Genomic DNA, 26,240 nt, shown 5'->3' with positions numbered 1-26,240 from the left:
CAACCTCCATGGTTGAATGACATGATAAAGGTGTCAATCGTGTCACGATTCTGACAGATGACTGGACCAAGGCTTGGGTTTTGAAAGATTTCTAATGACTTTCAAGAACACACATCACTGTTTAACCCCAGCAACAGAGAACAATAGGTCGGGGAAGGGTCAGTGCTCTGCACCCAGCAGAGACCCCCTTCCCTGAGGCACTTCTTACCTGTCTCCCAGCTCCTGTGCTATCACCAGGTGCTTTAGGTGGTACTCGATTGCTCTTTCGTAGTCCTGAAGCAGCGTGCACGTGTTTCCAAGGCTGTAGCAAGCCTGGGCTTCTACTGCTTGGTCTTTGAGTTGTCTGGAGAGCTGGAGTGTTTTCCTGCAGGGCAGAGGTGGGAATGAAGAGACCTGGTCACTGCAAGGTGACAGAGAAGTCCCCCCTTTGGCACACACTGCACTGCAGCTGATGCCTGTGAGGTGGATGTATCACCCCCCACTGCTGAGCACCACACATGCCACTGGCCTCCAGATTCCTTGTCAGAGCCCCCCTGAGCTTAGGAATTCACAGCAACAGGTCAAGATTCCCATGGGAAGAGGAACAGGTCAAGATTTCCCCGGCACTTACTTGTAGTACTCCGCAGAGATGTCGAACCTGCCGAGGAAGATGTGAGCGTTGCCCAGGTTGCTGTAGGCTCTGCGCTCGGCTGCCTTGTCCCCAAACTCCTTGGCAATGGCCAGGCGCTGCAGCAGAGACAGGGCAGTGGGCACAGGGGGCACTGACAGCTTTCTGTCCCTCACCAGCTCCTCTGGGACACCAACGTCTTGGTTTGCAAAGCTCCCACCCAGCCAGGCCGTGTTGCACCTGCCTGTCAGGGCTGGGTGCAGCAGGAAACCTCTCCCTCTTTTTTGCAATTCAGCATCAGGAAGGGCCTTTGGAAAAGTTCCATCCCCATGCTGTCCCCCAGAACTTAAAAACCCAGAGGAGCTGCGACAGGGCTGAGTTTCCAGGGGGCTGAGCACATTCCACTGCCAGGAAACTGATACTCACTGAAACAGAAGTTAAACTGCATTTGAATTGGGGCAGGGACTGTGTCACCTCACCCCCCTGTAAAGCTTTACAGAAAGTTATTATGTTCTACAAGAAGCATTTATTCTTGATCAACAGCTCTTTCAGCAGCTTAATTAAATTCATGGCTTGCATTTATTAAAATCTAGACTGAGACAAATTAAGAGCAGAAAAAAACCTTGCTAGACCCAGCTGCAATTTGCCCTTGGATACCTCCTTTGGTTTCCAAGCCAACAGCACCCTTCCCTCAAGCTGCTCATTAGGTGCTGATGGGGACTGGAGTAAGATTTGCTCAGTGTGAGTTACTACAACAGGGTTCACACAGGAGGGAGAAAAACTGCTGGGGGGAAACATCTCCCTGTGCTCGGTGGGATGTGGTGAGAAAGAAAGCTGCTCCCACAGCCCCTGAGCCCAGGAAGGCAGGCCAAGGTCTCCTACCTCCTTGTGGAAGGCTATGGCTTCACTGAAGTTGCCAAGTAAGTACTGGGTGTTGCCAAGGTTGCCGTAAGCACGGCCCTGAGCAGCTCTGTCCCCCAGCTCCTTCACCAGGGACAGGTTCCTCCTGAAAGACACCAGAGCAGAAGGTGCAGTGAGACACAGCCAGTGCTCTGCAGGGGACACAGAGAGGAAACTTGCACAGAAAGAAAGGAGAGCCAGCCTGGAGAAGGTAATTCCCTCCCAACCACCTATGCTGGGTGCAGGAGAGTCTGGTGACCTGTGCCAGGGCAGCTCTGGGAGCTTGTGCCAAGCCAGGGGTGCAAGTCCCTGCTGCTCCCTCTCCTCAGGCAAGTGGTGGCTGGTGCAGGAAGCACCCCAGTGCTCACACTGAGAGATCCCACATTCAACCAGAAATGGCCCCTTCACTGCACAGGGTAGAACCAGGGGCACAGGAGGAAGGAGATCACCTGGAGGAGGACAGGGACACACCTGGGGACAGGGGCAGGATCCACAGTCCCATGGCAGAGCTCTTCTTTGGCATCTTCCCAGCACTTCTTTACCTTGTTTTTCCCCTTTTACACATACAGCACACAGAGAAGAGTAGAGCACTCACAGCTGGCACAGATTTACCCACTGGCTATGCTACATGCACCACTGCTTGGAAAAAAAATGGTGAGCTATTTATAGGCACTATCACATCCTCAGATATGAGGAGACGGATGTAAGCTCCTTTCTCTTCTTTTAAAAAGCCTACTTAAAAAACCTGCCTTATAAAAGCAAAACTCTGAAGTACAAGGAGAAAAACATAAACCCAAAAGCTTGGTGACAACCTTCCCGTGTGGGACATCACAGGGATCTTTGAAACTATTTAGGTAAAGGAAGGATGTTGCAAGCAAGATAAAGTACAGATCCTTGAGAAGGACAAGCAGGACTTCAAAGGGACTCTTCCCTTGGGTGACAGAGAGTGGCCCCAGTGATGAAGACACACAGGGATCCATCCTCCTGGAGGCCAGCAGAGAGCAGCAGGGGCTACAGGAGCCAACAGTTCAGCTTCCCAACACAGACTACTGAACTTCAGTGCATGATCATAATTCAAACCACAGTGAGTTTTGCCAAGGCAATGCCAGGATGAATTTTAGCTCAAATTTTATAGAGGGCTTGTAGTCCTTTCCTCAACTTCCTTGAGATTAATTTGCCATCATAACTTGGCATCTCAGGGGAATATTTCTAATTCATTTCAACATGCAAATTCTCATTCAGGGGCCCTGTTCCCTGCAGGAGAAAGGGCTGGCCAAGCTTGGATACTTACTCATAATATTCTGAAGCTTTCTGCAGTGTCTCCTTGACTTCCTGAGGGAGGGAGCCTGGGTCCTGGGCCATGTTCCATGATAAGTGCTTTCCCTTGGCATGGTAAACATTTCCTATATTATAGAGTGCTCTGGCTTCACCTACCTAAAAGGAGGAAAAACAGGGAACAGCAAGATATGACACTTCACATCCCAGTATGGACTTTTCCACTGCTGGGCAGGGATGGTCAAAGGCAGGAGCCCACATTTTCCTCTCCCCATCTTCACCCTCCTGGCAGCTGTTACTGCCAGCACCACGAGAGCAGTGCTGGCAGCCAGGAGGGAGAGCTTTACCCTCCACCTCCTTCCAAAGCCCACCTCCACCAGATCACATTTACTGACCAGCAGACAGATTATTTTTAAAGCCTAGAAATATTTCCTCTTGGATGCCACGAACCAATTACCTTGTCTCCCTGCTCCTGAGAAATGTCCAAGTGTCTCTGGCAACAAACCACAGCTTCATCAAACTGCCCGAGTATTTTCAGGGTATTCCCAAGGTTGCCACTTGCCTTGGCCTCTCCAATGCGGTCCCCAATGGTCCTACAAGGTGAGGGTGTTAAAGAGCTCACAGACTTTTATTCACCAGCTGCTGGAAGCAGAATTCAAGCTGCAGCAAGTGCTGTGTGGTACCCCACCACATCCAGGAGCTCCCAGCACACACACCCCCGGCTGGAGACTTCATACAGGTCCCACAGTTCTGAAGACAGATCCTCGTTCCCTGTTTTGCTGCCTCAGGTGAGCTGCTCTAATGATTTCAGGTGTGCTTACCTGGGGACAGGAGAACTGGACACTGCCCTGCTCTTGCTCCAAGCACTCTCCTCACATCCCTTCCTCCACCTCCCTGCTCTGAAAGGAGCTGACCCATTCTCATTGCCCCCTGAGTTCTCCACAGGACAATCACCCTCAGGGCTACTTTGGGGGGTGTATTTCTGGGCAGATCCCCTCAGGCTGCTGAGTTCAGACCCCACAGAAGTTGCCCTTGCTCAAGGCTGTGTCTGAGGAGGATGAAGGCAAGGCTCACTCACTTACCTGGCCAGGGTCAGGTCGTGCTTATGGTACTCCAGGGCCTTGGAATACTCCTTTAGGTAGAAATAGGCATTGCCCAGCTGGCTGTAGATGGCACTGAGAGTCTTCAGGTCCTCAGTCCCCACCTGCACTGCTGCTTCGAAGAAGGCTGCCCCAGCTTTGAAGTCCCCAGCCTTGCACAAGCGCTCTCCTTCCAGGGCCAGTTCCAGGCAGGATGCCTCCATTCTGCAAAAAGCAAGGACATCATTCCTAGAGGAGTTCAATTGCAGTACTCCCACACTGCCCTGTGATGGTTACAAAGTTTGTTTCATTGTACACTAATTTCCTCCTGGGCATGAGACACAGGAGCATCCAGATTCCACCTTCTCAGGGAAGGTGCCCCTGCCCACAGCAGGGGGTTGGAACGAGACAGTCTTTAAGGTCCTTTTCAACCAAACCATTCTGTGATTCTGTGATTTACAGACCACACCTGCAAGAGGCCAAAGGAAGCCCCCTGGTTCCCAGCAGGAATCTGGATTAGAAACTCAGGGCTCTTGGCTCCAAGACGTGGAATCATCACAAGAGTAACACGGCATCTATTTTCCTTCCAGGTGGTGCAGGGCACAGAAGCCACATACCCAGGTATTCACCACCTTCCTGCACCACCTTCCCAGGGGTAACAGAGAGGAGAGCCAAACTGGAACACATTTTTATTGGATAGCAGAGAAAACCCTGGACTGTGCAGAATTTCTTGGCTGAGCAGCTCCCAGCGCTCGGTGTCTGCTTTTCATTAACTCTCCTGCTGTCGCTTTTTCCACACATTAGCCTTCAGGCCAGCTTTCCTCCCATGGATTTCTGACACCTTTGGCAATGGCACACACCATGCTGTCAGAGGGGAGCACTTTGTGAGCAGTGATACTGCTCCAAGAGAAAGGAAACGTGCTCCTTTGAGAGCTCCACCAAGCCCTCTCTGAATCACAGCTGTTCCTGTTAGACCAGCACATCCAAAGTTCTCCAAAAGGACTCCCAACCTTACACTGGAAATGTCTTGCCTGCTGCAAAATCAGCCCCTTCCTGAGGAGGATGGACAGAGCATGTTCCTGTTCCTCTATTCAGACACTTCTCTTTGCTCTTTTGGGCTTTTTCATTTCTGCTCAATGTATTTTTAAAAGTCAAAACCACTGGGTCAGAGGTGGACATCTGCTGACAAAAAACACAGCTCCCTTGTCCAGGGGCAGAACAGTAACAGTCTGACAAAAGATAACAAATGCCCAAGGTGGTTTCTGTTCTGTTCTCAGGCAAAGAGCACTTGGAGGAAGTCCGTGGTACCCAGACCAAGAGAACAACTTGCCCAGCTGGCACCTCCTGGGGCAGTTTCCTGCTGAGCTCTGGGAGATGCTTCCCCAAAGCCACCCATGAGCCAAGGCCCAGCCCTGCAACTTGGGCACCAAGGCTGAGGTGTGGAGGCCAAGCACAACCTGCCACCACACACACCAATTCCAGGGCAGAATTCCTCCTGCCCCAGGTCTGCCCTCCCACATCTTCTGCCCAAATCCACACCCAGCACTTGCCTCCCCTTCCCGCAAGGGGCACAGGGAGATGCACGTAGGAAATACCAAATCCAACATATTTTTCCTACAAACAGGCAGAATGGTGCTTTCTCAGCTGCCAGGAAACAAAGCCAGTTCCTCCCTGAGCCTAAACTGTCTGAAATTCAACCCCATTTGCTTGGCAATCTCCCTGCTGAGTCGGCTCCACATGGTTCCAAAAACCCAAGGCTTGGCAGCCCCACAGCCTCCTCCAGAGCAGGACAGCCCACAAAGACTGTCCAAACAAGAAAAATTAGCAAAAGAGCTGGTTTCAGCCTCTCCCAACACACCTGTGACCTCTTCTGCCTTGCTCTTCATTTGCCCCCAGAACCACCGAGTAACGAGGGAGAAGGGGATTGTGACACAGCTCCTGTGAGCTCCCACCTCAAACTCCCACACAAATATTTGATTCCAAGCTCACTGCAAGGCCCACATTTGAGTGGTTATTTTATTTACACAAGAAAGCTGCTTGTGGTGCCAGTGCAGCATCAGCCCCTGCCTCAACTTTGATAAAGGAAATAAAAATATTAAGACTGTTAATACTAAAAACATTTAACTTCTCTCTACTGATCCTCTTGCTAGACCACAGGAAAAATTAGTAAGAATGAGCTTGGGGATCACAGCAAACTTCCATCAGTCCTAAGGCACATCCATGGCTTTCAGATCCCTGGAGTTATTTATTGCCATCATCAGGTATTGACAAGTCTCTGCTGATACATCCCAAACAGCTGCAAGAAGACTTGGGACTGAAGAAACACATGAGACACCTTGCACTCAAATCAGCAGGATTAACTTCAGGCAGCTTTAGAGGAGATGAATCTTGAGAGAACCTGAAATGCAGGAACGAGCTGCTATCACAGGAATTAACATTGGATTCCAGTTAGAAGACAGCAGAGGAGACAGAAGCAAATTTCAAATTTGATTCCAGCTCAAATTTCAACACAAACAAAACTCTTCCCCATATCCAGGTTCTCTTTGAGAAACTGAGTTCACCAACAGTAAACAGACTAAAAACTGAGCTGGGGACCAATTTCCCTGATTCGTGGCATTGCTGGATAGCTTGGATCAAACTTCTGGTGTGATTTTAACAGCTTGAAGCGAAGGTTCCCATTCCCACAGCCACAAAACCCAATTACAAACTCCGAGGGTGGCATCTCGCTTGGGCTGTATCTGCCATACCCCAAAGTGAATTTTGTGCCCTGGAACCCACACTCTGATACACTCACACACACTCACACTCTCTGGGTGCTTTCCTGCTGTTCCCATAGTAACTGCTCAGGCACAAGGCAGTGCCACGACCTTCCAGTGCACACAGCCCTTAATTAAAATCTGTTTGTCCTTGAACAGGCTGCTCTGCAGAGTATCTGACTTATCTAATTAACATCACTGCTCGGACTGGGACCTGAGCAAACAAGGGGAAGGGACAGGAAGCTTTTTTCCCCTGCATCACACTCTGCCAAGCCTCTGCTGCCTTGTAAAGGGACAACAGGCAAGGATGGCAATTATTAATAGAAACACAGCCCACTTTTAAAACCCACCTGCCCTTCCCACACAGCCAGAGCTACTCTGGGAAGCACCTCTGCAAGCAGTTCAATCACTTCAGGCTTAAAAGCACTCAGAAACAACGCCCAGGGCAGAGGAATCAACTAAAGGTCAATGAACAAACTCAAGCACTCTAAAGCTCCACTTAAAAAAAGCTTCCAGAGGCCATAGCTCAACTCTCCATAAAAAAATGACTACAAGGCTGAACCTGAACCACCCTGACAGGCCAGCAAAGGGAAAACAGTCACTGAGGACACACTGCAGAGGGTCCAAGCCCTCTCTTACCTCTTCTTCTGCAGGCTGTGCATTTTCTGAGCATAAACCCAGAGCTCCAAACCCACTGGCAGAAGGAAGCAGTGGGGCTGAGGTCTACTTGGAACAATTTTGCAGGCAGGCAGGATCCAGGCTTTGGAAGATGCTGATGGCATCTTCACATCTATACAACATGAACTGCTCTCCAGTTTTCAATTGGTCTCCAGTTTTTGCTTCATCAGAAAGTAATGTCTTCTTTCCTCTTAGAAATACAACATCCTTCATCCACTGTTGTAGCAGACAGGTGAGTTCACAGCTGAATTCCAGGAACAAGAGTACCTTGGTTCATTTACGTATTTTCAGCACTGCCCAAGAAAAAGGTCCCTAGAAGAGGCTTCAAGATGATCAAAGGCAAGCAGTTCCCTCCTTTCTGGATTGGTCTCTTCCCAAAGCACTTTTCCTTTGTGTTCCATCAGCTATTCCTGCTGGTGCCTCTTTGCTACAGGAGCACAAGGGCTCCTGCTGCTACAAACCTCTCCTTGTCAGGTGAGGAGCTCGGGGCTCCTCCTAAAGAAGGTCACCTTTGAGCACAGCACTTACTAATCTGTCAGTCCCCAAAGAGGCCTCATCCATCTGCCACCCAGGAAGCTTTGAGAGTTCCAGGAATGATCCAAGCAGTTCTCAGACTGGGGAAAAGCAGGAGAAGGTGGATTCCACAGAGCCCATTTAAGTGGGCTCCAAACCATCCCTATGGCACAACCTGCTGCCTTCCAGCCCTTGGGGAGGAAGCTTCTCCTCTGCTGACACACAGGCGACATGCCTGGGTCTGTATCACCTCAGCAAGCACCTGCTGCTCAGGTCTTAATACCAGGAAAGAAGATCCCAGTTATCCTGAGTCAGCACATCACTGGGACAGGCTGGAGCAGCTGGGCTTGGCCACCTGGTGCAGTTCAGAAGAGACATTGCAGAACACAAGCTGCTCATCCACACCTGAGACACTGGATCTCCTTAACACAATTCTCCCACACTCAACCTTTTCACCCCCAGCACGGCACGTCCCTGATCGTGGGTCTGAACAGGGGAGGGGGGGGAAGGTCACTTGAAGTGGCCCCTGTTCATTAGCCTTGCCCCACACCACTGAAAGCCACTCAGATTTGTGTGTTCCTCCAGACAGGATTTCCAAGTAACCACAGAATCAGTTTGGGTTGGAAGGGACCACAAAAATCATCCAGTTAGATTCTCCCAGACTCCAGGCCCACCACAAACAGCCAGGAAGGTCCAACAACCTTCCCAGATCCAGTCCCAGACCAAAACAAGACTTAAAACGTCTTCTATTGAATGCAGGAAGGTGACAGACTATGTCAAGTCTGCCCAAAGAAGAACAAAGTTTTGGAGGCACCAGTTGTAATCTAGAAATCAGGACGGGGCTGGTGTGTACAGCAATAAGTCCCAGCATCACTTCCCAGCTGGAGCACTAAGTCCTGCAGGTCCTCCACACCTTGGGTTACACCCTCCCTTCCCCATTAAACAATATTGAGGAAGGTTCCTGGAGCTTTTTGAGATCCTTCTGCAAAAGGTCCCTCAAAAAGGGCAATGTATGTGTTTAACATACATTGTTTAACAACAAAAAGAACATTACTTAAAAAAAAACAAACAAACAACAGTAAAAGGCCAAATATAAACCCAATGTTTGGCAACAAACATTGGAAATCTGCCAGGGGGATGAGTGAGTGACACAGCATTGGCAGATGAACTTGATCCCCATCAATGCAGCAGCTGGGACTCTCCAACCCGGGAATGGATGTTGCTTCCAACACTCAGGAGGCAGAAGGGGTGACCTCCCACTATGAGGTGACAGGGAGGAGGAAATCTCTTCCCAATCCAACACAAGGCAGGGGCTCCCTCCCTCCTGCTCAACTTCCTTTTGAAAGGATAACTGTTTGAAGGCAGAAAACGCTGAGGATGGGAAGAGCAGCTCCCGCCTTGAACGACAAGATTTCCCGGGGTCGTTCATCACTGTCAGACAGCAGCTAATGATGAGCTGGAGCACAGACTGCCTTTTGGCTGCTGGCAAGCTAGCTGGAAGAATTAAAGAGCTGAAATGTGCCTTCACAAAAGGTTCACAAGCAAAATGCAAAGACTCTCACACATCAAGTGTTTTCAAGCCATGCGGCAATTTGGAGAAGGGAGGGAGGGCCTCGGGAGCACTGGGGATGCCAAGGACACTGCCAAGGGAGAAACAAAGGGAACAGCACGAGGTGTTACCAGTGCCATTAACAATCATCACCATGACTGCTGTCAAAACACTCTAATTAGGATCTGTGTGATGATATAGGTCCCCAGAGGAAGAACACTACTGAAAAGGTGAGTTCAAAAGCGTGGAGCCACAGTCAGACCTCCCAACAAACACCCTGCTCTCCCTTGCCAAATACTCCAAGAAAATAACACTGCATGGACAACATCACAGCCTGTTAGGCTGGAAAACAACTGTGCAGGCTGCATTTAGCCAAGAGCTGTTCTGCAGGATCACGGGATGTGCACAGACCTCAGGCTCCCACCTCAGCCCTGCTCCACTCCAGGCAAGTGGAAAAAGAAGAGAACACAAAGTGCCCAGCAATTCAACTTGTCTTACCCCAGCCCTCTCTTTCACACACTCAGGGCTGCCTTGCTGTCACTGTTGACAATGAATCCACATCAAGTTCCACAGAAAATTATCATATCACAAGACAGAGCCCGGAGACAGTTGTCTGCTGCCTTAAATATTGCAAGTATCACAGGGCAAGAGAACTTCTTGCCTGCAAGAAGGGGAAAAGGAAAAGGAAAGATATTTATAAGATATTTGATTCATATTAGTGGGGGCGACTGTAAAACTCATTCCCAATCACAGCTGCTGTAGTTCTAAAGTCAGGAATAAAGCCCAAGCTTTCAGACAGAAGGTAAGGCAGGGGAAAAAAACCAAAACATCAAAACCATCAACAGTAGTAAAAAATCCCTCTTAGTGTATCTATTGATATGAATCAGTGAAGCAACAGATTTTAGCATCTTACTTGCAATTTTAGCATCTTGCTCGCTGATAAATCTGATTCAGTTTTATTCAAAAATAAATGTCATTTCAGAGCTCTGATGACAGGGGCAATTAAACACTTTTTCTCCCAACCAAAAAGGAATCACGTTTACCAGGTGCTCAGTGGAAATGCATATTCACTGGTTTAACTAACTAAATATGCATTTAAATAATTACTTGCTTCAAGGACCTGCTGCCAGTTAATCAAGCTGGGAATTATTCCCCTTTAGCAATTTCCTTTTCTAGCCCTCACACAGCTCCTGTACCTGAGAGGCAGCCGATGATTCTGAACCACCAGGTAACACAGCCAGGGCAGGGCTGTTCAAACCCCCCAGGGATGTTTCCCCTCAGGGAGCTCACACCCCACAGGAACCAGCTCAGCTTCCCCTGGGCCAAAGCCCATCCTGCTGACAAAGGGTCCGAATGTTTTCCTGGGCTCGCCTACGCAAGGAAAGCTGGTCCAGAAGCACAGCCCAAATTTATTCATGGTGAGTTTATATCCTATTTAGCCTCGGGTCAGCACTGCAAGCCAGACTGAGCTGCTCTTCTCTGCCTGGGGCACTCTCACAGCGGTGTTTAGGGCAGCATCTCTCTGCTTACTCTGCCTCAGGCAGGGTCCTCACTGCTCATCAAGTGACACTTTCCTCACCCCAGCCTGGGGACTCACATCATTCTGTCACCAGCACATCCACACCTGGCTCTCTCTCCCTCTTGCTCCCAAATGAGGAGCTTCCATCTCCGAGAAGAAAATCTCATTACTCGCCCCTAAATACACACACTTTCAACTTCCTACCATTAAATATCACCCCACTGCCATGACACTGCACATATCAATCATTCTCCAATCATTAGTCCGTACTCATCCTCCCCTGTACTGCTCCAGATCATCAACACACCCAGTAGCAGCCTGGGAGGGGACTAATGAAAATGCTCAATTAATTATCTCCCTCCCCAGACCAGTTCTGGTGCAATGTGTCCAGCTTGCCCTGTGCCAGCTCTTCCTGCAGCTCTGCCCCTGCCTTCCCTCCCACGTCACATCCCCAGCACTAATCCCCTCCTAACAAGCAGCTTCCCTGCAAGGCATTTATCAAACACAGGCTGGCAGGGAAGGGGACAGACAAATCAAGATATACACGAAATCAGCCTGACCCAAACTACTTCTGGAAGTCTGAAACAGGAGCTGGTTCCCCTCCAGTCAGAGGGCAGAACCTCTGGGACACTCTCACCTACATGTCACCTTATTAGTGAGGGGAAGGAAACAAACCTCTTGTTCTGTTTGGAGAGGAAGAGGTCAAAGATGAAGCCATGAATGCTGCACCCTCTCCTCCCCTGCTTCTGAACTGGGTCCAAGTGTCTGGGCCAGCTTCACATCTGTGCAGCTCTGTGTCCCCAGCACATCTGGAGGGGAGGAGGGTTCCACTCCACACACTTTCACTGGTAGGAGCAGTGCAGCGAGTCCTTTCAGTGACCCCTGAGCTGAAAATAATAATATCCACACACAGTTATTGCTGCTGGGGAGGTGTTTACTCAAGCTGGAGCTCCAGGGATTACCCACACAAAGTGATTTTCACTGCAGTCTTTTGCTCAGGGCGTGAAACAGAGAATCCAGGGGGGAGAACTACAGGGAGTTCTGGAAGCTGCTGGGTGTGTGTGCTGGCTCCAGATTTCCTCTTCCCCTCACTGAGGCAGCATCAGTGCTCACAGTAGTCATTTCAGCTAATTGCTATCTACCATTAGCTGCAGAGTACTTACAAGGGATTCAATTCCACTGCATATTTGCTAATAAATACCAAATGACAGTGAGGAAGACAGCTGTATTTAGCTGCATTTACCCTCTTATTAGCAGCACTGAATAAGACCCCATTTCAATGCATAATGGCTCCAACAAGCTGCGTCATTGTCAGAAATTCAAATCCAAACTCCCCACTGCCTGCTTGAAAGCAAAAGTCATCCAGCATTCCCCTGCTTACACAACCTCTGTGGCTTTGATCCACAGGGATGTGGAGAAGGCAGATGGGAGTTATTTGCTGGTTTAGGAGCATTTTGTGAAGCAGCTCATGATGATGAGTTGGTAGGTGCAGCAACTTTTCAACCTAAGGACCCCTAAAATATTTTGCAGAGTGTGAGGGCAGCAATTACCTGATTTTGTAAAAAGGCAGCTAAAGGCACTGTGGGCAAATTATGCCTTGCTGTGAGTCAGCTGTAGGGAATGGAAAGGAACCCAGGAGCCCTGGCTCCCAGCACCTCTTCAAGGTCCTCCCTCACAAGTGCCACGTGGAGCTGATCCACCAGGAATGAGGTGCAGCATCTTCCACCCAGGCAAGGATGCTCACACAGCTCGTGCCACCAGCTCAGCATGATGCCAAACAATCCCTGAAGATGCCCCCAGCTCCAGGAGCTGAAGATGGCCTCTGGTAACCTGGTCTACACATGGGAGGACTGGGCTCTCAATAAGTTATACACAGGGAAGAATTATCCTGATTCCATGTACCAAATCCTTCCCACAAATACAGCTGGACCCACAGGAAGAACAGAGAGCACAATGAAATTTTTCTGTGTCATCTGAGGAGCGAAATCTCTAAAAGGCAATGAGCACAAATTTAAGTCTTTGTGCTCCAAAATTACTCAAATATCAAAGGGCCATGATGGATGTAATTAACTTCCAGCACTTGAAAATGCTCAGACGAGATTAAGGTGCAAATGTGGTTTTCATCTCATCCTGGTTAACAGTTTCATTTGATACCCAGTTTCAAAGCACTTAAATTATAAAATGCAAATACTTCCCAGGGTCTAAGGAAATGATGATTAAGGAGATACTGATTTGAAAATTAATTCATTAAAACATGTTCTGACTCTCAAATGCAAAAAAAAAATATTATAAATCCACCAAGCATATGAACTGATCGAGATTACTCTGAAGGGGAACTGAGTGAGGAGAACTTGCTTTCAAGGAGAGTGAGAAGGAAACCTTCTGAAGAGCTTGGAATACAATTCCTTTGCGTGGCTCATCAGCAGGGTATGAACCCAACCACCACCTGCCATCTGAGGAAAAGACAAATAAACACAGGGGCCAGCAGCACCAGCCTGTCAAACACTAGTGGAGTCATGATGCTCCTGCCTGAGGATGCTCTTTGGTTCCCAGGAGGCACAAGGGAGGATGCTCAGCTGTGTGTCAGCAGTTTGTTCATACCTGCAGACCACAGAACCCTGCAGAGCTCCAGGCAAGGCAGCACCTGCAACAGGAGGGGATTTTAGGCATTCCTGCTTCACCACAGAGACCTGAGATGGACTCAGCACACCGAGGGAAGCTTCCTGAGCTTTTCCAGGAGCGTTTTGCTTTCTCGTACAACACCTTTAACGAGATGAATCCATCACATTGCCACGAAACAACGCTCTGGGGATGATTTCACCAGCAGTGAAGTGCTATGTCTTTCAGTTACTTCCAGAAAGCAGAGAGCAAGGGAGGGCCTGCAGGCTGAATGGCTTTTCATTATAAAGTTACTCTGGCAATTAGGTCAACACATCCTCTCACTAAAATATATGCTGTGATTTAAACCAGCATAGTGTTCCTGCTGTGGGATACAGTGGGTTACAGTTGCCATATACATTAGAAAAGCAAGTAGTTGGCTCATCAAAACTCCACAGTGAAAACAGCCAATTTATTTGCTACCCATTTGATTCATGCTATTCAGCTTCTACTGTCCACCAATATACAGGGGCTCATTCATGCCCAACTTACTGCTGAAAATGGGTAGGATCTGGTGTGAGGGATTCTCTTTCCCAATTCAGAAGCACTGTAAATGAGATGAGAGATGTGCAAACATCTCTTCTCTAAAACTGTCCCCCCCAGACATGCAGTGGGGACTCAGCAGCCAGTTCCCATGGGAGCAGCCTGGATGCTCTTCTGGGGTGGGAGAGGGGGCTGCCTGGCCCCTCCTGTCCTCTCCATCAGGGATGAGTCCTCATGGACTGCAGTGAAGCTACAACATGGCAGTGACAGCTCAGATCAGACACAGAACATGTGCAGGGACTGGAGCTGTGAGCCAGCCTGGACTGGCAGAGCATCATAGCCTCGCCCAGTTCCTGCCCCAGGGTCCTGCCACCCCCCAGCTGCCAGCAGGGTCAAGCTCAGCTCCACAAGTGCCACCAGCACAATCATTCCAGTTATTCTATGCACAGGCTGAGGGGCTGGATGAGGTTTCCTTTCCTGCACACCCAGACTCCTTCTCTGAGGCCAAGTGAAAGCAAGTCTTGTTTTCCCAGAAACGCTGAGGCCACAGGTCCAGGTCTATTCTCAGTTCAAGCTGCCTGGAAACCCCTCCAGCTGCAGCCCCTGCTTCTCCTTCCTCTCTCAGCCTGCCAGTTGCTCCTGCCTCGAGCATGGACTTGCAGCAGGGAAACAACTGCACATTGAAAAGGTGCTGCCAAGTCCCAGCAGCACCAGGGACTGTGTCACAGTGAAGCCCTGCTGGACAAAGGAAGCCACCTCTGCCTGTCCCAGCCCTTGCCCATGCCCAACCTCATCCCAAACCTCCTGCAGCAGTTGGAGGCTGCACACACTCCCCACATGCTGCCCCCTTCCTGCCCACAGACCCCTGCAAAGCACTGATCACACTCAGGGGACAGCAAAGGGATCGTCATCGTGATGCAGCACGAAAGGAAACGATGACAAAGTTCACACCAGGGTTTTTTCCACTGACTCCACAGCGACCTACAGCCAATTTGGTTCTGTTCCCTTCCTGTCTCATCTGCTTCCGTCTGCCCCAAGCCAAGTGTTTCAGTCCAAGAGAAAGGGGCCTTTGGGATCCATCAGAAAACTCACACCCTGATCCTGGGCCATCCAGGCTTTGAGCCAGGGAGATGCTGAACAGTCACAGCTCACCAAGAGGCTGCTGAGGATGCTCTGCAGCACCAGCACTCACACCTGAGAGGGGTTTGGATGTGACCTTAGTGACAGAACCAGACAACCCTCATCTTCCTACAGAAGTCACTGGAAAGCAAATAGCAGGAACCAAACAAGTCCAGTGGATCCAAACAAGCAGCAGCTTCTTTTTCAAACAACTACTTGGTGAAGCCTGTGAGGACGGTGACATCAAGCCAGAGCCCGTGACAGTTCCTCCCCTTGGTCATTACAGCCCTCCATGCCCAAACCAGAGGAATTCAGAGGTGCCTCTCCTGGGTCACACAGGGCACGTGGGCAGAGCTCGTGGCCGGGCTGAAGCGACGCCAGGCACTGGGACAGAGTGTTGTTGGCAAAGCTGCAGCAGAGCAGATTGCACCAATTTTACGTTGTTTTTCTGCAGCTGTCTCCTGCTCTGAGGGTTGTTAAAAGCATTGTTGTGTTCTTCCTGAAAATTCCAGGGGTGCCAAAAATCAGACATCAGCCCAGAGCCACTCGTGCATTTAAAAGGCTGCCTTGGCCAACTGTGTGAGAGCTCACACAGGACACTGCCCTTCTCCCTGGTTGCTATGCAGCCAAAGGGCATCCCTCTGGATTTTGTAAAGATAATATTCCACATCTGTCTGAAAAACCAGAAAAAGAGGCTCCCCAGGAGCTCAGATATCAGTCAGGTGTCCACTGCAGCCCTTGCCAGCATCTCTATGAACTGTTTCTGCAGCTCCTCTGTGCAAAACCAGACTCAGCAGAGCAGCACCAGAAGGGTTTTTGGGTTCTCCATGACATTATGGAAAAATCTATGCATCCCATCAATCTGCAAGCGTGGCAGGATTCCCAGAAAGCCAAGCAGTTCACATGCCAGGGGAGAATTACGCTCGGCTCATCCAAGCAGAGCAGACCCACCGTCTCGCACCGGCTGTGCTGGGTGTCTGCTGCCCCTGCAGGGAACCCTGGAGCTCCAGCACCCGACAAGCTGGTTCCACTGCTTCCAGAGGACTGTGTGGCTGAGTCCTCCACCACATTTTCCCAGATTTTTAGCACTTCTGTCCCAGTATAGCTCCATGGGTAACACCTACCCTGGAAACGCTTGGCACGCCTGTACAAATCCAGTGCAGGGAGGCAAGTCCTGCTCCTCCTCACATCCCACAGCAGGTTTTGCTCCAACACTGTGGCATTAGTGCAGTTCAGTCAGTGTGTAAACAGCCAGCCAGCACATATTGTGATATGAGTTTGCCATGTAGAGCAAAGCATGGTGTGCCCTTGCATCTAAAATGGGCTCTGGTCCTGTTCTTCCATAGGAGGAATTAATTGGTACAAACACCGTGTTTCTTGAAGAGTCTTTCCAAATACAGCAAGAAGGCTCCTTTCCACAGACCTGCTTTAGGTTTAGGGCAGCTCTTTCTTGCAACCTCACAGGTATTGCTGTGGCTTTATACAGACCACAGGCTGCTGCTCTGGAACACTGGAAGAACTCACTGCTCCCCTCCTGCCTCTCACTGGTGAGAGAAGGGAGGATACAGCACCAGGGTCACAGATCTGCCCAAATCCAGGGAGTTCATTTCTCCTGACAGCTGAATACTGCAAGTCTTCAGAAAAAAAATCTCTGCTCCTGCAGAGAGACATCACCATCATCCAGCAGGGAAAGAAAGACATGGTCCAGCACCAGGTTGCACAGAGAAATGTGCTTGGGGAGCAGCAACAGGGAGGAGGAGACAGCTGACAAGACAGCTCTTACCTTACTCCATAAGGGTGATGGGCTGGGAAAGCTGCTGCCATGCAGGAACAACACAGCTTCCCCACGGATTTCGTGTGCTGGAGGAGCCTGCCTGTTTTAATCCAGGGCATTATGGAGTGGCTGCATTTGTGCTGCACAAACATCCTCCACGAACCTTTCAGGAGCACTTAGATCCTCCAACACACATGGTTTTAATTGGGAATTTTTTTTCCGCTTTAATTCCAGTCACACGTTCTGAGCTGTTACTTTTCTCTCCTCTGTGTGTATAGATAGCTGTATTCTCAGTCTCCTGTCTGGGTGCCACACTTGCCTCAGGCAACCAGTTCCCAGAGCCGTCAGCCTCGACAAATGACTCAGTCCTGTTGGGAGCCAGGTCTGCAAAGCATCTCCTGCCTTCCCTTCCCTTCCCAAGGCTGCTGCTCACACAGCTGCCCTGGGCTGGGCAGGTGAGCTCTGCTCTCTGCACGTGGGTTTGGAGCTTCACCAAGCTGGAGTCAGACCTGAAGGGAATCCAAGTCTGGTGAGAACCTCACCCAGGGTCCTTCAGAAAGAGACTTCCACCACAGAAGAATCATTTTGTTCAGTGTGGGGAGCAGCCAAGGGCAGGACACACACCAGTTCTCTGCTCACTCCTCGTCCTTGTGCAAGATCTCCCACAGGTCTCTGCAAAACAGTCACTCACTGGAACGACTGATGACACCTTTCTGCCAAAAACACCGATGCCAAAGGGTGGTTTTGGTGAAGAAAACATACATCTTGCAGAGTGAGTTTTCATTTTCTTCCTGGGCAGCAGAGGAAAAAGTGGGTATTTTCAACCACTTCATTTTTAACCCCTTAGACAGCTGACCATGTTGACGAAGCTCCCTGTGGACCCCCATCTCCTCAGAGCCTGTGGTCCCTGCTGGCACACTCAGTCTGCACATCAAAGGGATGAACAGAGATAAAATAGCAGCCTTCCCTTCTCCCAGGGCTTTACCCAGGAAAGCACCAAACCACAGACTTCCATCAACGAACCAGTTCATGCTTGTACTTTCCTGGATTACTGCCCTGATGGAAGCAATTCATACAAGAGCTGGCCAAGGGCTGTGGCCTTGAAATTCTGGGCACATCCCAGTAAACTCATATGTTTTATTATTTAGAGCCAGGCAGGAGCTCAGACACTCAGTTGAACTCAGAGGCCAGGAAATGCCTTGGGGTGCACGTGGAGTATCACAATTCCAGGACACTCAGCTGCTTTTATGGATGTTAAGTCCACACTCACTCCCCAGAAGATGTTGGCACATGGGCTTCCCAAGCTGCTCCTTGGTGAAATCAGAAGGGCTTATTTGTCACAAGGGGGAAGAGAAACACACGTGGCTTACGATGCTCAATATTTTCATCTGTTGAATTCATTTGCTGGTGGTTTGTATCCCTGCCTTCCTGCTGCAGAAAGCTTGGCTGATGAACAAGCTGAATCTGATGGGCCTCTGTGTTTTGCAGCAAAATGAAATCCCCAGTGCATTTTTTCCACACAAATCTCTGCAGACAGTTGCTAAAAAAGGGGCTGTTCCTGAGGCTGCGCCAGCTGTGATGTGGTAACTATAAGAGCACTGCTGGAGTCCAGGGATGACAAGATCCTCCTCAAAGCACTGGCAGCTCCTGCCCATCCCAAATGCTTCCTGCCCAACTGTAACAGATGTGTGGCTTTTTTCCCCTCCATCTTTCACCATTCCCCAAAGGCAGAGCGCCCACGAACTCCACTCATTTACGCAATTTAACTTGCAGGATTTTCTCCGTGTCCCTCTCTCCCTTTTTAAATTACCTGCTCTCTTCCCAAACCCTGAGAGACAGAGAAGTTGTAGAGTCACAGGTGCCTGAGAACTTTAAAAACTCAGGGCTGTTGTGCTTTCTTAAAGCCAGTACCTGGAGTTGGGCTCTTCCCAGTGACCAGACCCCGGGGCCACCCAGGCTGCTCCTTTCCCTGTGGTTTGCAGTGCTCCCACCACACTTGCAAGGCACACCTTGTAAAATGGGCAGAGCCTGGTGTTTCAGTCACCAGCTGGGAACTCCCTTCAAAAACAACCTTTTTTACCTCCATCCCATGTTAAGGAGAACAGCAGAGCTGTTGTGATTTTATGTGACACCAGGGCTGCACTGCCCGGCACAGCTCAGGAGAGGATGGAGCCAAGGTCTCCAAAATCACAATTTCCCTCATGGTGATGTGGGTAAGGAAGTGCTGAAGGGATGGAGTGGGAGCCAGGACATTCAGCTCCCAGCTTTGCCACCTCTATTCTCTTTCACCCCAAAGACTCTACAATTTCACACCCTTGAAGGCAGGAACAATATTTCCCAGAAAGGCTGTAATAAAATACTGATGTTTACCAAGCACTCTGAACCCCTGGAACGGATGTAATCCTGCCAGGATCCACTCAGTACAGCAATACAAACCAGGAATAACAGGAATTAACAAACAGCCCAGAGAGATGAATATTAATCAGCACTTTCCAGGTCTCCTCAGGCATGAATGGATATTCCACAGATGGAGTGCACAAAGAGCCATCTCAACCCTGCATCCTGGATCACAGGAGAAACTTGCCCCACAGTTAATTTGGGCTCAAGCTGCTCCAGAGCACAGAAAGTCACAGAATTTGCATCAAAATGCCCAGGGAGGTACCAGCAGCTGAGTCTCTTCCTGCTGTCCAGGTGAACACTCAGAAATCACAAAAATCAACTAGGTTGGACAAGAACTCCGAAATAACCAAGTCCAACCTATGACCTAACAGCACCTTATCAACCAGACCATGGCACTGAGTGCCACTTCCAGTCTTTCCTTAAACACAGAAAAGTGGTACCTGCTGAGAGCAAATACAGCCCAGAGCTCTGCAAAACCCACAGGAGTGTCAGGAAAGTCCTGGAAACACAGAACTGGGAAGCCACTTGGGACAGCAAACCCTCCATTCCAGCTGTAAACACACATGACTGAAGCCTTGTTAATCAGCACCACACACACACACAGAGATCTCTTGCTTGTCCCAGCTGTGGGATGGAGCTTCCCCTTGGGAGCTCAGCACAACTATTAATTATTTGTGTTGCCCATGGCAGAGCTGGTCTCCCTGAGCAGAAGTCATTCCTCCCAGGCTCCCCGGGGCAGGCAAGCACCAGAGAGGCTGCAAATCCAGGAATTGCCCCGGGGTCCCATCATGGATCAGCAGCTGGTCCCACTTCCACAGCAAGCTCTGCCCAGCATCCAGACAGGGGCCGACTTTCACACGAGCCAGCTCTGCTCCCTGGCAGCCAGAGCGTGGGAGGGGAATGGAGCTGGATCCCCAGGGCAGGAGAGGAGCTCTGTCACACCATGTGTGTTCAGAGCTGCCTCCCAGGAGCACAGCACAGCCTCATCTTCCACGGCTCAGAGAGCAAACTGCAACCACGGCTGACGGCTCCCAGTCCCATCCATGCATTTTTAAAAGCAGCTTCCAAGACAAAACATCTGCTCCCAGGTGGAGCCAGGGCTCCACGTGAAATGGCTTCTACCCTGAGTTATGCTAATAGTGTAACACAGGTGTTTTCCCCATTTCAAGCCATTTTCTAAGTCCTTCCCCTGCATTAGCCCTAAACTCCCAGGGAAGAGCCACTCTGGCTGCTCCAGAGGGTGTAAATGCAAAGGATAACAGAAAAGTATGAAGGGAACCAAGCCAATCCAATACTCCTCTTCCAAAAAAATCCCTCCAGATGTAGGAGCTGCACAGAGCTACTGATTTACACAGAAGGTGAAGGTTCTTTAGATATACCCTGCCTAGTCTCAGAGCCAGAAAGGGAAGTCCTGTGGTTCCAGTGCTGGTATCCCTGGGCAAAATCCTCTTGCTGAAAGAAAACTGGGAATAGCAGATGATTTTTAAGCTATTTGCTCCTACCCTGTGATCAGGTAGTGATCAGACAGTAGCACTGCCTGACAAGTCATTCATTCAAAGTTTCTGTTGCTGCTCCAGTTGCTGGGGCCTTGCAGAGGGTCCTTTTATTCCTTCCAGTGAATTAAAGATTAATAAGATGCTTCAGCACAGGCTTGCTCCCCCTTTCCCAGGCTTCAGTGGGACAGGGATGAGTCAGGCACTTACAGGATCAGGCCATTACACTGGCTTGGGTTTGGCTGCTCACTTTGAAGGCTCTCAGTCCAAAGCCTCAGATTCAGTTCCAAGAAGAGCCCTCCTGGTGGGAACAGAGGTCATGGCTATTGCCCTTACCAGCCCTGTTAATTTTATCCTGGGAGAAGCCAGTTAAGTCACTTAAGTACAGGGTTGTGCTGCAAATTGCTCATTTAATACTGCCCTTGAAACTGCACTGTAATGATAATTTTTCACTTCCTTCCCTAGATAGTTGCATAAGAATGCTGGGCATTGTTTAGAGAGCTCCAAACTAGAGGCAGCCTTGGCCCTTTCCCCTTCTCCTCACCAAGAACTTGTGACTTTCTGGTTGTGGAGGGTTTTTTGGCCTTTTTTTTTTTTATGCATTCTATCAGCTTATTACATCAAACACCAGACAGATGTGACTCTAATGTTAAGTAGCCTTCCAACAAAATTATTCCTACTTTTCTTTCATCAGAAAAAAAAAACAATCCCATTTATAGCAGTTAAATCTAAGCCAGTTAGAAAGTCAGATCTGCCAAATAACATTTAATTAACAGTATCTTTAAGGGAGGGAGCAGCTCAGTCAATGGAAAGCTTTCCCACTGACAATAATAGCCCAGGCCCAGAATTCTACAGCCTCACTCTGTGGTTGGGATGTGCAGCCTGAGTGCCCAGATCAGGAAGAATTTGGGTTTCATGGCTTTGGTTGGCAGGGGGTTTTATAACAGGGAAGTGGCTTTGAACTCTGGAATCTGGGCTGGTTGATCAGAGCAGGACTGGAACAGAGGAATGGGACACAGCACCAGGAGAACCTGAGCAGCAATTTGGAGATAAAACTGCTCTTCAAGCAGGACAACATCTTCCATCCTGATGATCTTCATTTAACAAACCAAGTCATTCTGTTAGTCTCAGTCCATAAAAAAAAAACCAAAACAAAACCCTTCTATCTGCACAGCCAACTGCAGATTATTCCCTCCAAGCCTGAGGCCTGGATCAGTGAGGAAAGAAGCTGATTCCCCAGACTTTTACCAGCATATCCAATTTTAAGCCTTTCTGCTCTTGGCTATGACTTTGCTCATCCTCAAGGCACCACCAAGGCAAGGCTTCCCCCTGTGGTTTATGTAATATATCAGGAATAAATCCAACATCTGGGACACATCACTGAACTGGAGGAGGGGAAGGCCAACAGAGCTGTGCAGACTGTTCCTGTCTCCTTCATCCAGGAATTTCTACTCTCCCATCACCTCCAAGTCTCTGCTGTCATCACCAGAGCACTCATGGTCCAGCTGCATTTGGCTCAAGAGAGGAATAGCCAAAAAGGATTTTTAAAAATCCCTCTTCTCTAACAAATCAATTTCTCAGCCTTCATAACACATTTTCATCCTCTTTGGTGTAATAAGCACAGTTCCCCTAACTCTGAAAATAAGGGGAAGAAGATCCCTAATTGGCTACATCCTCCAGGAGAACAGAAATTAATTACACCACAAGATCTTCATGTGGCATAAGCAAAGTCATGCTGCAGACACCAGCCAAGGTTCTGACAAGACCTGGAGCCAGCAGGAGCCTGAAGGGGACCCAGCATACATGGAGTGAACTAAACTGCAACATCTGGTCACCATGATCCAAAGACAAATCTCCTGGTTATAAGAACTCTTCCTGGACAGTGTCCCTCCTCCCTTGTCAGCCATGAGCTCCTTCAGACCCTTTCCCAGGAGGGAAGCATCCAATGACTAATGCAACAGGTAGCAAAAGGTACCTCAGTAGCTGGTCATGGAGCTCCAGGTAGCACAGCTCGTTCCTACTTCACAGCCAACATTCCAGGTGGGAAAGGTCCATGACTGCCTCGCTTCCAGACCCAGCTCTGTGTTCAGCCAGGCTCTGGTGTGATCAATAGATTATTAATATTTATCTCACAGCGAACTGGTGCCCTCAGGCCACACAAGACTCAAACTTATTTGACTTCAGTTGACTCGGGAGTGAACTCCACAGAACCCACAAACACGTGGCCAACACACAAAGTTCTCTTTCTACTCTGCTTGGCACAAATGCCTTGTACAACACTCACAATTTCGGGATAAAGCATCCAGAGGGACAGCTCTCACCCAGGAGAGGCACAACAAGCAGGAGGTCTGGCAGAGCTTCAGTCTGTGAGGTGCAAGTCAGCACAGGGAAAAGGCAGGGAATCACCTCAGCTCTGTTCCCACCTGCACATCCAAGTCCAATTAACACCCTGAAGACACAACTGTTTGTATTGCAGCAGCACCTACAGGGCAGAGGGAACAGGAGGATCACACTGTACAGGCACAAGGCACTTCTCTACCCAGAAGGAGCAGGGACAGAGCTTTTCTCCCCCCTCATCCCACAAGGTGAAACACAGAAGCACCAGAAAGGATGCCTGAGGTCCTGGGGAAACCTGCAAAGCAGCCAGGCACTGACTCCAAATCCAAGGTCTGACCAGCAAAGGTCCCTCTCCCTGCTGTGGTAGAGACTAAATGTCCTGTTTGGCTCCTTGTTGGGCTTGACCAGAACGTTGGGCTTGATCAGATGACTCACAAATGCTGAAAGTGCAAGTGAGTTGTTCAAAATGTCCCAAAGGAGATGCCAGCACAACCAGCACTGCCAACGCTGCCTGCTAAGCTATCATGTAATTTTTGCTCAGGCCACCTATTATGCAGCACAGCTATTTTAGAAATGTTTGTCCTGTTTTTCACATCCTTCTGCAGTCAGTCTCCTTCAGGCAGAGGCCTACAGAAGTAAAACTGGAATCTTTCAGAAACCTCTGAACCAGCTTTCTCCAATGTAATAATTGAGCAATTTCACATTTGTTCTATGGAGAAAAGAGAGGCAAAATGTCTGGTAGTGCACCTGAGCCCTTTTCCAATCCCACAGAAGAAGCTAATTGCATTTTCCCGAAACCAGCACTGCTGCTGGTGCTAATTTTCACCTCTGGGGCAGATACAATTAAACACCACCTCTTGGAAACAGGAGAGCTTTTAGTATTATATAGAGTCCAGATTTAAAAAGCTGTGACAGTTTACAAGAACTAGCAGCATGGAAATATCAGAATATTTCATGTTGTGATCCCTTGGATACATGTAAAACAAACAGGAACCACTCCAGAGGGAAGTTCACCCCAATGGTGGATTTTCTCTGCAAACATCAGTTTATTCTGCCTTAACCACCAAGCAGAGATGCTCCCTCTCTCACTGCCTTCCCTGTCAGAAGGCCAGCAGTTCCTCCACACCAGTTCTACCATCAGAACAGGAGGAAGATGCCTCCTCTCAGAGCTCAGTGGTGCTCAGAGCACTCTCTAATTGCCTGATGCACATTCAGGTCAGGTCCTCGCTGTGGTGACACTAATGAGCGAGATGGAGACTGTTTATGACACAATCAAGAAAAGTTTTCAAACATTACAAAAGCCAACAGCGATATTGAAAATACACAGACTGCAAGAAAACAGAGAAGGGAAAGGAAGGAACAAGGTGTGCTTTTATCTGAGTTCCCATGCCAGATTAATACATTTCTGGACTGACTGCAGCATCATCTACTGTTCTTTCTGTGTGGGATCAATAATGTCTCCGTGATGTCAATGCAGTACAGTGATGGCTTTCCCAGGATGTGCCCATGCCTCCCTCCCAGACCCAGAAGTCTCCAGAGTGGCCTTATAAAGCAAAGGGCCAAATCCAGCAGAGCTCTGTGGACACTGATGGACTGGGCCCTGGAATGAGCTTGTTGCTCTCAGGAATGATGGTCCAGGGTTTGGTCCTTCCTACACATTCCAAATTAGCCACCACAAAAAGGCAAGTTAGAGAACCTGCAGCAGCAGAGAAGAGCAGGACACCTCCTGCAAGCAGGTACTTCCCAGCTCCCACAGCCCAGTTCTGCCTGACAAGAGTCCTCAGAGGTTACAGGCAGCTGAATTGATGCCCTTAAATCGGTACCAGCTCAGAACCCCACAGAGGGTAAGGCAGTAACTCAGGCTCATGTAGTACCTGCTCAACTCGAGTTTGTGGAGCACAACCCCAGAGCTGGACGTTTCCAACAGGCCCCAGCAGAGATCCCACATCCAACACCAGGAGCTGAGCACCACAGGAACACCAGCCCTGCAGAGTCACAACTGCTCAGCTGCTTCCAGAGCCCTGGACCTTCAACAAGTCCTCCTGGAGCCTGACAGTGCTGCTGGAGCAAATGGCATCAGGAAGGTCAGCAAGGGGCTCCTCTGCAAAACCACCCGTGCTGTGTGACTGCTGCAGCACAGGCTCCAGCTCTGGGCTCTGTAAATAGCAGAGTTTGGCCCTGTCAGCACCAGGATTCTCTGCTGCCAGCACAGAGCAGATGCCTTTGTTTAGGATGGGCTGAATTCAGGGACACACTAAGGGATAGAGTAAAACGAATAAACACTTGCACTTCTTCGGGGCACACATCTTCCCACCCCATCCTATTTCCTAGAAGGGCCATAGTTCCCCCAGCCTCCACAGAAAAGGTCTGGCACTCTCTGCCTGCACAGGCACCTTTTGCAGTTCTTACACTTGAGTTAATGTTTCCAGGAAAAAAAAACAAAACAAAACAAAAAAACCAAAAAACAAACAAACAAACAAACAAAAAAAACCACAACACCCAAACAAAAATCAGAAGGCTTTGATGTCAGTCACCATGGCTTTACCACCCAAACTGCCACCTGAGGTTCCACATGTCACCCAGACATGCCTATCAGATGGAGTTCAGAGTCATTGACTTCAACCCACAAGTTTCTACACTGCAATGCAAGTGGAGTTAAGGAGGAAACTCTCAGCGTAGTTCACAGTGCAGTAAGGACAGAGAGGCTCCACCAACACCTACTTTCAAGGCCTGAAAAGCACAGCAGGGACTTCTAACACCACACACCCTGCCAAAAACACCCAGATAAGCCACAGGAGAGGTGCTTCCCATTTCTCTTCTATTTTTCCTCACTAACAGCCAGTAGCAGTGTTCTCTGTGCTGGACAGGCTCATGTTAGTGGGACTCAGCCCCACAGTAGAATTTCCTTCACAGAAACGACCAAAATCTAGTCCCAGAAAAGTTTCCAAGCAAAACAAAAAGAGAAAGAAAGAAAAAGCCTCAGTCTGATTAAAATCCAGCTCCATCACAGTAGGCAGAGCAATGGTTTTAACTCTGCATTCTCCTTTCATTTTCCCAGGAGTTGCTACATAATACAACAAAACCGAGAAACACCTGCTGC

At 49.2% G+C, this 26,240-nt stretch overlaps 1 protein-coding gene across 3 annotated transcripts in view; it reads right to left on the bottom strand.

Moving 5' to 3' along the window:
* Positions 1-26,240, bottom strand: part of GPSM1 (G protein signaling modulator 1) — a 111,410-nt gene that overhangs the window by 42,770 nt on the left and 42,400 nt on the right. For 2 of the 3 annotated variants that reach the window (XM_032708210.1, XM_032708209.1), the window contains exons 2-7: positions 3,865-4,086; positions 3,240-3,375; positions 2,799-2,941; positions 1,490-1,613; positions 611-726; positions 209-364 (exon numbers count right to left, since the gene is read on the bottom strand). In XM_032708210.1, coding sequence (XP_032564101.1) covers positions 209-364; positions 611-726; positions 1,490-1,613; positions 2,799-2,941; positions 3,240-3,375; positions 3,865-4,085 — 896 coding nt within the window. In that variant the 5' untranslated portion in view covers position 4,086. Of the gene's footprint in view, positions 1-208; positions 365-610; positions 727-1,489; positions 1,614-2,798; positions 2,942-3,239; positions 3,376-3,864; positions 4,087-7,256; positions 7,420-26,240 lie in introns of those variants that run through there. The other variant, XM_032708208.1, reaches the window with a different exon arrangement.

The sequence above is a fragment of the Chiroxiphia lanceolata genome, chromosome 21, assembly GCF_009829145.1.
Source record: "Chiroxiphia lanceolata isolate bChiLan1 chromosome 21, bChiLan1.pri, whole genome shotgun sequence".
Lineage (NCBI taxonomy): Eukaryota > Metazoa > Chordata > Aves > Passeriformes > Pipridae > Chiroxiphia > Chiroxiphia lanceolata.
The sequence above is the reverse complement of the archived record's forward strand: the minus strand, read 5'-3'. Positions and strand labels throughout refer to the sequence as shown.